Source organism: Cyprinodon variegatus, unplaced genomic scaffold (assembly GCF_000732505.1).
Source record: "Cyprinodon variegatus isolate N-32 unplaced genomic scaffold, C_variegatus-1.0 Scaffold434, whole genome shotgun sequence".
Taxonomy (NCBI): domain Eukaryota; kingdom Metazoa; phylum Chordata; class Actinopteri; order Cyprinodontiformes; family Cyprinodontidae; genus Cyprinodon; species Cyprinodon variegatus.
The window spans coordinates 347,771-363,834 of NW_015150887.1; the positions used below are offsets into that span (position 1 = coordinate 347,771).

The 16,064-nt window shown below is 37.4% G+C and overlaps 2 protein-coding genes across 2 annotated transcripts in view; both read right to left on the reverse strand.

Annotated features, from left to right (window-relative positions):
- The window catches only part of LOC107093590 (Golgi apparatus protein 1-like), a 43,837-nt gene extending 35,544 nt beyond the window's left edge, over window positions 1-8,293 (reverse strand). Inside the window, exon 1 of the mRNA XM_015388753.1 lies at window positions 7,931-8,293. Coding sequence (XP_015244239.1) covers window positions 7,931-8,281 — 351 coding nt within the window. The 5' untranslated portion in view covers window positions 8,282-8,293. The remainder of the gene's footprint in view (window positions 1-7,930) is intronic.
- Window positions 8,294-13,971: 5,678 nt separating this feature from the next.
- Window positions 13,972-16,064, reverse strand: part of rfwd3 (ring finger and WD repeat domain 3) — a 10,534-nt gene continuing 8,441 nt past the window's right edge. The window contains exon 9 of the mRNA XM_015388754.1: window positions 13,972-14,754. Coding sequence (XP_015244240.1) covers window positions 14,611-14,754 — 144 coding nt within the window. The 3' untranslated portion in view covers window positions 13,972-14,610. The remainder of the gene's footprint in view (window positions 14,755-16,064) is intronic.

The window sequence follows — 16,064 nt, forward strand, 5'->3', positions numbered from 1 at the left end:
TTGTATCCGGATACAAAACTCATTTTAGTATCGATACAGTGCTACCACCAGTGGCACCTAAACAGTCATTCATCTTATGCGCAGATTAGAGGAAAATGCACTTTCTGAACACTGTTTGATTGAATAATTCTGTGCACTTTCCGGTTTCAGACTTTTTTCTGTAACAGTTGCAGCTGCTGAGAATTATTTTTGTTTTTTAACTGGTTTGGCTAGTGTCATTGTTATGTGTGTAAAGCATAGCCAAGGACGGAAAACTTAATTTTAATTTTGTAAGTTTTTTATCAAGCTTGCTTAATATTGTGCACATCATACAACCTCAAAATATTGTTTATTGTATGTATTTATTTATTTATTTATTGTAATTTGTTTATTAATGAAAAAAATTCTGTTGAATTTTGGAGTCTTTGTTTTTATCCTTGTGGTATCGACATTGAGTATCGAATATTTTACCTAGTATCTGTATCGAGTTGAAAAGTTTAGTATCGTGACAACCCTAATATATATATATATATATATATATATATATATATAAATAAGCATATGTATAACTAAATCCAAGTAAAGTGGTAGTGATGTGCAAAAATAGTGCTTAAATGTCAATTACAGATGGGGGGGGTGTCTGAATCACTTGAGGGAGCCGTTATAGAGATTGATGACCATAGGCAGGAATGATTTCCTGTGGCGCTCTGTGGTGCATCTGGGTAAGAGGAGTCTTCTGCTGAAGGAGCTTGTCTGCTGGACCAGTGTGTCGTGGAGAGGATGTGAGTCATTGTCTAAGATGGACTGAAACCTGGACCGCATCCTCCTCTCTGCCACGGTGGTCAGAGTGTCCAGCTGCTCCCCCACAACATCACCGGCCCTCCTGATCAGTTTGTTCAGTCTGTTGTTGTCAGCGACCCTCAGCCCACTGCCCCAGCATGTGGCAGCAAAGAAGAGCGTGCTAGCAACAACTGACTCATAAAACATCCTCAGCATCGCCCCACAGATATTAAAGGACCTTAACATCCTCAGGAAGAATAGTCGGCTTTGGCCTTTTTTTTTTAGACTGCCTCAGTGTTTCTAGTCCAGTCCAACTTATTGGTAAAGTACACTCCCAGGTACTTATACTCCTCCACAGTGTCAACAGGAACCCCCTGGGTGGGAACGGGGGTCACAGGTGTTTTTGTCCTCCTCAGATGATGACTGTGGAGTTAAGGTCCCAACCAATACCCATATCAATCTTAAGAGGTGTTAGAAACCCCATAACCATTGTTTACTGGAAGAAAACATTGTCAGTCCTGCAACCAGTGGATCAATTCTGGACCGAAGAAGGAGGGTAATGTAAAGACTACAGCACTCTGGATGCAAAGAATAGATTATCCTGCTGGGTCAATCTGACATGAGCTATAAAACATATGAGTAGTATTTTATGCTGTGGCTGATTTTATCACAAACAATTCACTTTAGTTTATCTATGTAGCTCAAATTCGTAAGAGCTGTCCTCTCTCAAGGCTATCACGCTACAAAACTGCCCATTAAAATAAAACATACAGATTCATAATCTGATAACAGATTATCATTCATGTTGGTTAAAGTTTTCTATTGACTGAAACTTTGTAGATTACAACAGCTTACTGACACAGTATTCCTCTTGGATGAGTATGTAGCAACAGTGGACAGTTGCTTCATTTTGTCAATGACTTTGCAGGAATCCATCTTAATGTAGAAAGATACACGGTCTTTACACGCAGAACCCTACACCAGAATCAGCCATAGTAAGCAATGAAATCCAAAACTACGATCCATTAAAGGCCAAATGCATCACAAAGACCAAAGGGAAGATGTGAAATACTTAGACAATGGAAACAGGAAATTCTAGATTCAGATCTGCAAATCCAGGTTTTCTGTTAAAGGTCTCAATGGCAGTTGCAACTGGTGGTGCTATGTTTTCAGTTAAATTTCAATTAAATATATTTATATAACGCCAATTCACAACACATGTCATCTCAAGGTATTTTAGAGAGACAGTTCAACCAGATCATCCAGTCAGATTGATTCAGGTTTTCTATCAAAGGAAAACCAGCTGATTGCATCGACTCATTGACTCAAATACAATCCCTCACACTAAGCATGCTTGTAGCGACAGTGGAGAGGACAAGCTCCCTTTTAACAGGAAGAAACCCACAGCAGAACCAGGCTCAGTGGGAGCGGCCATCTGCTGAGGCCAACTGGAGTTCAAGGAGACAGAAGCAGAGAAAAAAAAGCAGCTGTAAGAGGCGGCCTGGTCCAGGAATCACACAGACAAGCTCTGAGCCAGCTCCCATGTCAGAGGATGAAAGAGAGCACATGCAGTTAGTCGCACTCAGCAAACTAGACTAAACTGAAAATGATAAATTATAGACTTTCATAAATCAGTCCAGCTTTGGGATACGGCCATTTAAAATTAGTCTTTCCATAAACAGGCCAGCTATAGCACTGTAAATGTCTGTCTGTGAGCCTTTTCCCAGGTGATACCTAAAGCCTTCTGCAAAAAAATTTAGCATGTTGATGGACCAGCTCAGATTTAAACATCAATTTATTTCCACAACAGGTTTAAATTGGAAGGCAACCAGACTTCAGCTCCATTTTTTTTAAAGATGTTTGGATACCTATGCAGGAGTCTTTATAAACTCTGTCTACAGAGCAATCTTGTAGTTAAAGGGTTGTTTTTAAGCAGCGTGGGTTTTTTTTTAATTGAACTGACCAGAACGGATCATATTGCTAAAGGTTCCAGGTCCAGGGTAACAACCCACCATAAGACGGAGATTTTTAACCTGGTCAGTGAGGGGTGAAGAACACTATTCTTATAAGAACTGAAAAAACCTCTTTGTTTGTTTTTAATTTGCCTGCATAAAATCCTCACATTTGATGAGCAAAAAAGGCCTTGCTAGATATAAATATACAGATTATCATACAGTGCATTTTGCTCTTAATAGTAGCAACTGACAATGTTTTCATTTTTTTCCTTTACCAGTTCTGAGATCCACCATTTAACTTAATAACGTTACATTTTCAGAGTTACTATATAGATACGTTTTCCTCTATTCAAATGAAGGGATATTCCCCAATGTCTCTTATCCAGGAAACTAAAGAGAATGTAATACAATGTTAAATAACCAGTAACTGTCATATGTGTCAAATATTCCACCTAATCTTATCAGATGCCCATCCTGACTGAGGAATGCGGCCTCTCTGGAAGGTCTAATTTCAGGCTTTGTTCTATTTGACAGCAGTGATAACAACTTTATCTTTTGTTTAGCCACCATTTATTTCATATATTGTGCCCTTTTATTCCTTCAATATTATCATCAACATAATGATGAGTTTGTTTGATAAACATGTTTTATGCTTCCAATGAAGATTTGAGAATCATATTTCATTACTTGGCTTTATCTGCTAAGCATTTTATTTAGTTTTTCCTCTGGTCTTTAACCAGAGTGCTGTATGCGCATATACTCCAAATGACATGATAGTTGTTTTTATTAAGTTGCTGCCTGAGAGATTGTTATTTTATTACAAAGGGGAAGACTATGTAATTCTGTTTTTTTTTTTGTTCTTTCACCATTTATTTCTGGAGAGTTTCTATGCAACTGGATTTTATGACCAAACCACATTTGTCTATATTTTATGGAAGTAAATCTGTGTCACTTGGATTCGAATTAAAAATGCCACTGAAATGTAAATGTTGTATGTTTGTACTTACTGTTTCAGTGTTAAAATATATTCAGAATACATTTTTGACCTAAAAAAAATTCATTGTCATTATTTCTACACAGTTGAAATTTCATTTGTTATTTTCTCTTCAAGCTAAAAATTCACATTACTATTTCAAAGCGATTACATTTTCAATACTTATTTTTCAGTTTAATATTTGAGTGTTAAAAAAATCTGCATATAAAAAAATTCAACCTTAATATTTTCAGCCTCCTGAACTGGCTCTATTTCACTGTCTTAAATTCGGCGTCTAAATTCAGTGTGAAAAGGGAAGGGTTACTTCAGGTCACAGACATAAGCAATGGATTGTGGCGTCCAACAACCAGCCAATCCTGTTACGTTTTCTTAGTCACGTGACGTGACGCTTGTGGCGCTCATACTGAAGGAAAACCAGCATGACGGAGCCGGTCATACAAGCTAACGCTAACTCAACTACAGAAAAATGAAAGTAATAAACTCACCGGTCAAAAATGTGTTCTGAATATATTTTAACACTGAAAAGGTAAGTACAAACATACAACATTTAAATTTCAGTGGCATTTTTAATTCAAATCCAAGCGACACAGATTTACTTCCATATTTCACCATACGGGTGCATTTCTAGTGTTGAAGTTTTTTCCTCACCAGTTCATTGACCTCTTCATGCACTTTGGAAATAGGAGAAGTTGTGCCATCAATTTTGGATCTCTATATATTTTAATGTTCGGCACATTTGCGAGTTAGAAAATCAACATGTGCTAATCCAATGTTGTTGTTGTTTTACAATAACACCAACCAGTATAAGTTGGGGAGGCTTTAGGTCTGATTCTTCTCATTTTGGGGAATGACAGTCAAAATTATACATTTTCCGAAACATAACAAGGATACAAGATATGGCAGTGTGTTCCATGTCACAGGCAAACTTAGGGGATTACTGATTTTACATAGTCTGTACATTTTGACCAGATCTTGAAAAAAAAGATTCATTTTGCCCGCTAACAGAGAATGATAGTTTCTCCAGAATATAAATCTCCTGTGTATAAATCTCATCCACTGTAGGTGCTTCAGGTTGTAGCGTCTTTGTGCTTGCTGTAAAATTTTTTATCCGACAATTATCAAACGAAATAACACCTAGATAAAGATCTTCACATTTCCAGGGGATTCACTCACTAAAAACGATATTTTAGTGATTACCTATTTGCCCCAAAATAGTTTAACCACTGGACAGAAAAGAGGGCAATAATTTGCCTCATCTGTCTGCAACAGCCATCTGTGTTTATCAGGTACTTTGTCTGAGCAGGAGTTTCAAAATACCCAAGATTGTTTTTCCAACTGAACTCCATCGATATGATTGGAGAACGAGGTACAGTCCAGAGCAGAAGGTGGCGGTACTGCGACCAAAGCCAACCACCAGTAGTAAACAAGAAGAAGAAGAAGCGAAGCAGCCTAACCAGGTGTAGCAGAAAAAAAATCAGTTGTTGTGGAGAATTGTGTGGGTATGGCGAGTGGGAAAGGACAGGAGTTGGAAGACGCAGCAGCACTTTATAGGTCTGCTGTATGGGACCACTTTGCATTTAGAGTGACCTACAATGACGGTGGAAAGAAAGTTGTGGATAAAAGTGCAACAGTGTTTTGTTTATGCTAACAGCAACACGACCAACATGTCATGCTAACCCCGAAAACCCACATACTCCGTCAGCGCTCCGCTCCGCCCCGCTGCGCTCCAGACCGCCTGCACAAAGCAAAGCCTACAGCCTCCGCTGTGGCTCCCGTCCGCTCCGCTCCAAGTTCCTTGTAGATCGTAGAGGGCATGCGCGAGATGATTAAATTCAAAGCAGCAAAACATGCGGAAATGATCCATGGTTTCCACGGATCATTAAAAATAATTACAATTCATTAATTTTTTGGGATTTTTTTCATTAATTTTTTTTTTCCACTAATTTTTATACATTTTTTGGTGTAACAATAAACATATACCGAACCGAACCGAAAACCATGACCACGAAACCGTGAACCGAACCGAACCGTTCAACCCCTATTGAATACCCTTGTATAGTCTAGAAACAACTTTCTTTGCATGAACCTTATCTTAACAGACAAAAACACATAATAAATTCTGCTTTAGCCATTTAGAAGTACATAGAGAGTACGTTTAGAGTCACCACTAATAATTAGAGTGAGAAAGTATCATGAACTACATGAAAGAGACGAACTTGACCTTTTGCTTGTAAGTGCAAAAATATCTTTATAGACAGATGCGTCTCTGGTAGAAACTCCCAGTTGCTTAATTCTGGACATTATCGGTTTAAATTTAACTGTCTATTTACCCATTTCATATTCCATTAAAGTTAACCCAATATTAGGTAGCTTACACATTTTATTGAGGGGTAGGTTTACTGAAACTCTTGTTATATTTGATATTTAGCAATATTTGCGTCACAGTTGATGCTGCCAAGAGAAAGTTATAATAATGAGTAGGGTTTTAACGATCGACCGTTTAATCGATGGATCAATATAAAATATATCAGAAAAATTCCCCACTTTCGATTACAGTTGAAACAGACCTTGTGGCGACATGGATAAAATTTTGATTTCAAAATTGGGGGGGAGGCAAGTATCTTTTAAATATAACTAACTTCAGGGTGTCTAACCCTCCAATCACAGACCTGAAGCAGTTTGTTCAGATGTTTGTAAAGTGAGCTTCTCAGGCGTGACAGCGGTGACAGCCAATCACACAAGAAAAGACAGTGGGCCAATCAGGAGCTTGTGGGCGGTCTAAACTCAGGGGAAGTGGGCTTCAGTTTGAGCTGCGGTTTCCGCTTGATCCTAGTGCTCACCGGATATCTGTGCTCTAAAACTTAACATTACTTTTGGACAGTAAAAAGTGCAGACCAAAATGGATGTTTGAAAAAATGCAGGGGACATGTCTCCCGTCTCCCCCAAAAGAAATTACGTCCATGAATGGGGAGAATACTTTGTTATTTTGACACGTTGTGCGTGGAAAAATATATACTTTGTTTCTGCATCGAAAAACAAGAATATGTAAAAAGATCACTTTGAGTGGTGCTAGAAAATGTGTACTATGTGTAATACAGAGGCATAGCCAGAAAATTTTAATAAGGGTGGCCAAGCAATAACCAATGTACACTGAGGGGTGGCCAAAAGTAGATAGTCATTAATCTGCATAAAATTAATATTTACAAGCACTAATATCTACATAAATTGATCATTTAATAAGTTTTTATTAAAATTGTTATTTATTTAGGATTTCACTGAAGAATCCTAGATGACTTACAGAGACACATCATTCTCTCTTTACCCCATAAAACCCAAAATCTAGTTCTGAAAAGAGCAGGAATTCTGAAGAATTAATCATCTTTAATCTTACTATATTGGTGTTCATAATTAATCACAGCGTTTTTGCTGTCAAGTAACTGTTAACATATTTATTTAGTCATTTTGTATACGGGAGTGTATACAAAAAGAAGTTTTGTTTAAAACAGCTATAGACAATTTAATTTTTTGAAGTGCAGCCTTGAAAACAGTAATAAATACATTAAAAAAGTAATATAAACATATGACTGTATATATATATATATATATATATATATATATTATAAATAAAATAATTAATTTTACACATCATTCAGCAGTCTAATGGCAGTGGGGAATATATATATATATATATATATATATATAAATAGAAATGTTTTGCCACATCTGTATTAGAGGGAAATAAATGGTAGGGGTGTCCCCCCTTGGCCCCCCATCTAGCTCCACCCCTGCTGTAATATGGCAAAGAAAGTAAGAACTTTTAAAATCATGTCTCTTTCATGCAGTGACAGTAATTACCTGTAGTTTACGGTTTAAAACTAGCATTGTTACACATCGAAAGATAACCAAGTATTCTAAACTAGAACAATGGTCCACATAATAATTACTTATTTTAATGTTTAGCCTTATCCAAATAAAATGCGATATCCGGTGGTCTAATTGTTATCACACAGTTCCCGATTAACAGTCCGCCTTTTTCTGTTTATCTCTAGTTTGTTCCACATTGAGTCTCTCAGTAATACTGTGAACTATTTTAAAATCGAGTTTTATTTGCTGCAGTTCTGTATTGTGACGTTCTTACCAAGCAGGAGCTAGCAGTGTGACCCGAAGCTACAGCAGGCACACCCTGCTGCTGCTGCTGCTCTCTAACTGCATCCTCTCTTACCTCCTTTTTGTCCTGGAGACACTCCAGCACCGCCAGGTTGTTGTTCCATGAATGTTTGGGGCAGCGCCGGGTCAGGTCATCCCTACACACCGCCTCATCAGACAGCTTCCACCCGGTAGAACGTCTCCGTGTAACCAAGGCCCCTGCAGCCGGGTTCCTCTCAGCGGCTCCTGGGTTCAGCCCGGCTCCCAGACCCGCGGCGGAGTTTGCTGGTTTATCGGCGTTTGCACCCGCTCTGCCACCGAGGTCGGCGTTGTCTAGTCGAAGTTGGTGGGCATATGAAAAGAGGGACATAACCAGCAAAATCAGAGGAACACGTATACAGTCCGCCATTTTCACCGAGCTACTCATCCCAGTGAGACGTTCAGGAACACTCGGAAAGATGGCACTATGACGTAGACGGCTTTGCTTGTGACATCCATAGATATATCTATGGTGACATCTACATGAGCTTTTTTTTTTTTTTTTTTTTTTTTTTAATCCGGTTTAGCATTTTTATCTCGTGTGTGAAAGTGAATGGAACCTTACTTAGTTTTTAGATTTTATATTAAAACTTTTTTTTTTAGTTCAGTTATAGCGCCAATTCACAACACACATCATCTCAAGGCACTTTACAGTTTACCAGATCATACAGTCAAATTGATTCAAAGTTTTCTATCTAAGGAAAACCAGTTGATTGCATGGACTCATTGACTCGAAGGCAATCCCTCACACTAAGCATGCTTGTAGCGACAGTGGAGTGGGAAAAACTCCCTTTTAACTGGAAGAAACCTCCAGCAGAACCAGACTCAGTGTGAGCGGCCATCTGCAGAGGCCCACTGGAGTTCAAGGAGACAGAAGCAGAAATACAAAAAGCGGCTGTAAGAGGCGGCCTGCTCCAGGAATCACACAGGCGAGCTCTGAGCCAGCTCCCATGTCAGAGGATGAAGAGAGCACATCCAGCCAGTCACAGTCAGAGAAACAGGACTACACTGAAAAACAGGCAGATCACCAACATCTATAAACAAGGGTGTTGATGGCAGCAGCACATGATATTTCTCTCCAGGGTGGTGTCACAGCCAAACAGGAACAGATGTTTTAAATATTAAGTATGCCTGAAAGTGCTAAGAAATCACCCCCAAAAAAGTTTTTTTCTCTTCTTTTTTTATTGAACAAAAGCATTAATTTACATTTTCAGGTAGGAATCTCCACCTTTCTTACAAAAAAGAGAAAATAACAGTTATATACAGGAGATCAACTTAACTTGTGCAAGGCAACAGCAATAAGTAAATAAATAAATAGGCAGTAATATTACAACCAGTGGAAACATACAAAACTTGAAAAAGAATTAAATTAAAATAAAAGAGACAAACTCATTCTGCAACAAGACAGTTCCTTGCATCATGTTAACTTTAGTGTTTTGTTGAGTCAAAAAACAGAAATTTTGACATCACTACATAGTTTTTTGTATATGTCCATATTTGTCGGCTAAGAAATTTTGAGTTCGTTTCTGAAATTTAATAATGAAGGTTTTTGATTTTGCCATTTACATACATGTATATGATATCTTCCCATACTTATAACAATATTGACCATGTCAGATAAATCCTTCGCAATGTCATTCTTGTATGTTAATATATGATTTATCTCAGAATGCCTAATGACATTTACATTGTTTAACAAAATGATCCACTTTTGTTTTAACATTTTTCTCCCTTTACTTGTTAGTTAAAGTAAAACAACATTTTTTTAAAAACCCACCAGATTTGAACGAACCTAAACGAAGGGGTTCCCAAATCGAAATATCATCCAAACAATTGGTTTACAAACGTATATATGAAATTAACCAGTTATTATTTTCTGTGTAGATCTCAAGACTCAGTATTGGTTGATCAAGGACCCCCATTGGGGTTATGACCCCAGCTTTAGGAACCAGTGATCTAAATTCTCAGTGGGATTATAATCATCATATTTATATAAGAACCTAATAGATTTATCAAAGAGTTTTCCTGCCAATATCAACTTTTTCAATTTGAGAGCAGGATTTTCTTTACTTGCACTCAAAACTCCTAATGCTCACATTCAAAACTTCTGCTTTCTTCATTCTCTTCTCCATCAAATCTTTCCCTGATCTAATGCTTCTTCACAGATATTTATTCTCATCTAGTTTACTTTCTTCTCCTGCTTGTAGGATGTATTTCTCTCTCTCACCCTGGAGTCAGATCGTTGCCTAGCAACCTTTCCAGCCAATAGAACGACAGCATCAGAAGGGGTGCGCTTGTTTTTCTCTGTGGAGTTTGCCTGTTACTGCTTAGTGATAATAAAATTACTTTAAAATATAAGTTCTGGTAAAATAAAAAGCTGAAAACACAAACAATTAGAAAGAAAAATATATAAAAACCTAAACATTTATAAGTGGCGATTTCAAAATCAACAATGAAAAGTCACCTAATTTTCTGTTAGAGGCAGAATTACCATCTGCCCTGACTAAAATACTATGAAAGAGGGAATTTTATGGTAAAAAAAAAAAAGTCACAACCATAAGAGCCATAAGGCAACTATGAGAAGAAAAAAAACATAGAGAACAAAAAGTCAGAAATGCAACCAACATATAATGCAGAATTGAAAAATAAAAGTAGGATTAAGCAGAATGATTAAAAAAAGGTGGTCTCTATGTCCTCCAAAAGCCCAACCCTATTGCTGCATAACTATAGAGAAAACTCAAGCTTTTTATTAGTTATTATCAATACACTCAGCTGCTCACTGATATCTCAGACGAGAATTCAACATAGCAAACTTAGTAAAAATGCTATCTATTAATATGTGGTGTAATATTGCTTGGATTTGTAAAATATGTGGATAAACTCAAGCGATACATGACATGAAATGAATTAAATTGTGATGCACATCATTCTGGTGATGAAAATATGATGGTGAGGAAACGTAATCTAAGGTATTGTGGACTTTGAAAAAAGTCTGGGCTGTAGGTCTTTTGGTATTTATGTGATAGCTCATAGTAATGGCTCATCAGAGGAATTAAATAACATTGCGTTTTTTATTGCTTACGTTGAAGTCAATTTTTGATTAAGGCTTAACCCTGTAATGCCAAATGTATCATATTTGATACATACGGTTTCTGAAATGTTTTGCATCTGACACCTTTTGCATAATTTAATGGTAAAAACTTTGCTCAAAATCCTATTGTACACAATCAGATATACCTGATGACAGAGGGCAGAAGACTACACAAAAATAATCTTGACTTATCGCATAGTAATAAATTATTAATATGAAAAATGTATTTCTTGTTTTTCTTTTTACATATTTCGTTAAAAGGCCAAATAAGGACTTCAAACCAAAAAAGTTATTTTCTGTTTTGTTTTATTCTTGGATCGGGCTTTAAAGGGTTAATATGGACCTGGACTTTACTTGACATCTATAGAAAGACAGGTAAAAGGTGCAGGGAGCGGCATCCTCTGATTTGGCTCAGGTTTAACCCATAGAAAGCAGATAAGTCAAGGTTAGAGGTAGAGGATTAAATACCTGAGGTGTAGAAGAGAAGCTTTGCATAAAAGCAGGGCCAGATATCCATTTGTATGGAGGCAAGAGAAGGACGCTGAGATTGTAGAGTTTGCTTTCCAACCTCTTCTTGGATTCCTCCTTTCTTTTGATAAGTTACTTCATATTTCTCAATAACTCCCCGTGTCCCTTCATAAAGGCTATATTAGTAGTTCTTTCGGATAACTTGTGATCCATGGTTATTATTTGGGAAGCATTTCACAGTTCTAGTAAGGATGGTGCTGTAAAAACATAAGTTTATATATTCAGTCACACTCATTTTATTGATGTTCTCCTTATGGAAATGGCAGAGTTTGTAGTCTCAAAAGGTTGCAGGGCTTCAGGTTACTGGTACTTGGACCATCTTCTTATAGTTCTTTTCCCTTGGCATGACTCAAATATTGTTTTGGATTTAAAATTTAATGTAGAGGTAACAACTTCTACTGGGGTCAAAGGTAGATTTGGGTTTTTTCCACTTGTAAACAAAAAGACACTTCACAGGAGTACTATGTGGAAGAGAGGCTTTTAGGGGGAAGGCTTGTAGATATCGCCAGGATGAGATTTGATTTCACTGAGACGCCAGTAATCAACCTGCGTTGAAATGCTGGTGTCAACGCAGGCTGACACCAGCGTACTGGTGTGCATATTGATTATGGGCAAATTACTTATGGATAATTAGAAACAGTTGCAGTTCCAACAGAATATGAAGTTCCAAGAAATCGCCTCACCCAGAGAGAGAAAAAGGTTAAAATTAGTTTAAAGGCAAATGGTTTAAACTTTAAATTAATCTAAGTGATAATGGTGGTATCAATAATGTATTTTGATTTTCAACCCCTTTTAAAGAAAGGACAACTCCAAACCCTTATGGGAAATTAATAACTGATAGCTAATAACTAAATTATTAATGTAAGTAAAGCATAAAATAATACACTGGCTTTTTTTTTAATCAATCAACAAACTGGAGGAATTAATCAAATTAAATTTGGAGGAAAGCAGTGTTTTTTTTAATTGGGTAAGAAAAAAATATATATATTTTTAAAGGTTCCTGAAGGACTAAATGGAGTGACAAATTTTTTCTCCTCTACTGAAGTCTTCTTAATGAGGAAAAGTTTAAAAAAAAACTTTATTTTTATTCATTTCAGACATCTGAAAAACCTTCCTTCCACTAACCATTTACTTTTCCCCCTTTCTCCTTGCAGGATTTAGCCCTGGAAGGGCTGCTGCAGTATTCTGATTCTTTGGTCAGATGTGACTAAGAGATTTCCTCTTTTATCCGAGGTTGGGTTACAGCAGAATAGTAACTGTTTTGCTGTTTATTGCCTAGAGGTAAATCACCGGCAGACAAATGGACTGAAAAGCAGCCATTTTACCATTGACACAGTTACAGGATGCAAAGATGGGGAGGGTTCCAGGAATTCTCCTGAACCCTGAAAAATTTGCAAGCAATAATTGGGAAGGTTGATCTCTTATATTTTGACCATTTCATTTGTGTTTGTTTGACGTCCGTCTTTCCTATTGTCTGTAGTTTGAGTGGATATCTGTGGTCCATTAATGGAATGACACTTTAGCTATTTTTGTCATGGGAAAATAGAGGTGAGCAAATAGTTAAGGTTGAAGTGTATAACAGGAGTTTCCATGGCTCATTATTTCTCCTGATCTGTTTTAAAAACAAACAGCAGGAGGTGGAATGTGAACGGTTACCAACATGATACTGGTAAACTCTCGGGGCAAATGATATGAAACCAAGTAAAAACAGTTCAGTATCTGGACTGCAGTGATAAATCTTCACAACAACATGTCCTGGATGACAACATATGTTTTTCACAAGCACTACAAATCCAACTCCATTGAGCTTTCCAGTCTTCTTAACCTCTGTCTGATCGTACGGTGCGAAAGCTAAGCAGAGATGCACCGGAGATATGATCCTGAAGAAGCAGGTCAGTAAAACCCATAATGGTGCATTTCTGATATTCTGGTTAGAGCTTGGAGTTCTTCTCATTTTTTCCTAAACATCTAAAATTGTCCATTATGATTGATAGAAGGGACATCCTATATTTCCTGCTCCTCATCCCAGCGGCTCCTTCTCGAATCTGCTGCTACTTCTAGAAGTAGCTGAAGTATTATTCAAGCGTTAGAAATACGAATGTCCTACTCATAGGTGTTAAAAGACTAAAACACCCTACTACTCCTATTAACTCTTCCCTTTGCAGAAACATAGATTGTTCTCCTGGAATAATGTGTTTTATTGTTCTATGTACTAGATTTTCTTAAAAATACATACATATTCGAAATTATTTACATATTGCTTCATATAGGCTGAGGTTTTATGCGATGGCTCTTATACAAAATAAAAAAGTAATCAGAACTAAAACGTTATGTTGATGGGCTTGGCAGGACTGACTGGATCCTGAAATTCACATCAACTATTGTCCACATTTCATGTCACGCCCTCTAACACACTTCACAAAGCACATAAAATCAGACCATTCCAAAAACCAGAATAAAAAAGGCAATTTTTATTAACTCCAAAGTTGTACAAAACCAGCTGGTAAGAAATATATATATATATATAACTTTACCAAAAATAGAAATTAGGTTTATAACATTAGAATAGTTGGCCACATAAAGTTCCACTGTGAGAAGTTAACCCATTTAATTGAAACATATAGAAAAAGCAGAAAAATAAACGTTTGTTAATGCAATATAAATGAACTGATAAAGACTTACTGGTTGATCCATTACAAGGGGGATGTAGCAGAATTTGTTGTGACTTATGATGAACATGTCTTAGCTTTTATGTTCCTATAGTTAGGTGGGCCTGACGGTAAGCATAATTTACAGACCTGCAGTGCAAATGTTTTCCCTTAACAGACCCACATGATAAAAGCATCACAGGTGTCTATGCAGCTAAAACAGAACTCTGCAGAGTTTTACTGGAGGATTGGCTTTCTAAGAAATCACAACGACCTTTATGTAAACACAATCTTATAACATCCATCCTGGAATAAAAATAGGAGCCAAGTTATTCAACTTGGTCAATTCGGTTGTTGGTTGAAGATAATATTTAGCAGATTTTAATGTCTGCTATTCTTATGAGATCTAATTCCTTGTGATCTGCACCTTAAACACAGCAAAGATGTCCTTCAATTCCATTTGTAAAGTTTCAGCATCTTCTCTGTAAGCGAAGCCAGATAGTTTTCCCCATTTACAGAAAAGGGGCTAATGTCCAACACTGGGAGGTCAGCTGGAAGCTGCTGAAGCAGAGTGCCACTTCCTGCATCCCACACCTGAAAAGAAGCACAACCATGAATGATGCAAAGCATAACACCACATTAAAACAATCAGCCAGTAGAGTTTGAACAGGACAGACCCAAATGATGACAATAGATCAGCCATATCATACAGGGTAGTTCTATTTTATGTAAATTATAATTTTCTAAAATGGAACTCTGTTTCCTCTGTCGTTCCATTTTGTAAAATGGAACGACAGCAGTGTTATTTAAAAAGTCCTGATTGAACAGAAAGTAAAGGCATATTATACAATAAGTTTAATCAAATCACACAAACATCAGTTAAAATGTTTTCAACCCAAGAACACCAAGAAGATGGAACGGAGTCACTGACAGGTGACTATTTTGCCAAAAGTCAACATTTAGAGATCAACGGACGCATCTGCTCTAACAAGCCAAAACAACTCTGTTTACATTCGATAAGTAAGTAAGTAATGTTTATTTATATAGCACCTTTCACAGACGGAGTTCACAAAATGCCTCACAAAAATACAATACAAATAAAAATACATTTACCATCACAGAAGACATGGTTATAAAAAAAATTAAAATGTTTTCTTAAACAAGTAGGTTTTCAGTTCAGCCTTAAAAAACATCAACAGAATCAAGTTAGCGCAAGGAAAGAGAAAGATCATTCCAGAGCGCCGGGGCGTCTGCCTGAAAGGAGCAATCTCACCTGGTCCTGGACCAACAATATGGTGCAGCACTGGTAAGAGGGATTCAGACAGATAAGAGTGAAACCATACAGCACACAGACTACGCCCTGGCTTCCTTACATTGCTCTCCATTGTTTACTTTCCTGATTTCTGTCGCAATGGTGACATCATCGACGCTAAAGGGCGGATTATACTTCTGCAACTGCACACATCAAATGTCGCTTGTGTCTGGTTGCGAACCAGTTTTGCTAGAATGCTTCTGCAATGTCACTCTGGAATGTCTAGGGATGCACAGCAGTTTCCCGCCAAAGCGCAAGGGGGAGCCTATACAAAAACTTGCGAGAACTTTGGAGGATGGTCATGAGAACTTCTTCAGCGGCATTGGTGGGTGTGTTTATTTTCCAAAACATGTCTGAGGCATCGTACAAGTGGTTGTACCTCCGAACCTCCTTGACAGGAATTTTTTTGAGGTGCTCGACGACGGCTGCAGAGCCTCTGTGCGGGGGGAGTGGTCGCGCACAGAGACAGATTTGACGGTTGCAGAGGCTATGTGTCAGAATTATAAATTGGCCTTAAAGGGATAGTTCGGGATTTTTGACATGAATCTGTATGGCATCCCCATCACCAGTGTCATGCAATCACACTGACTTA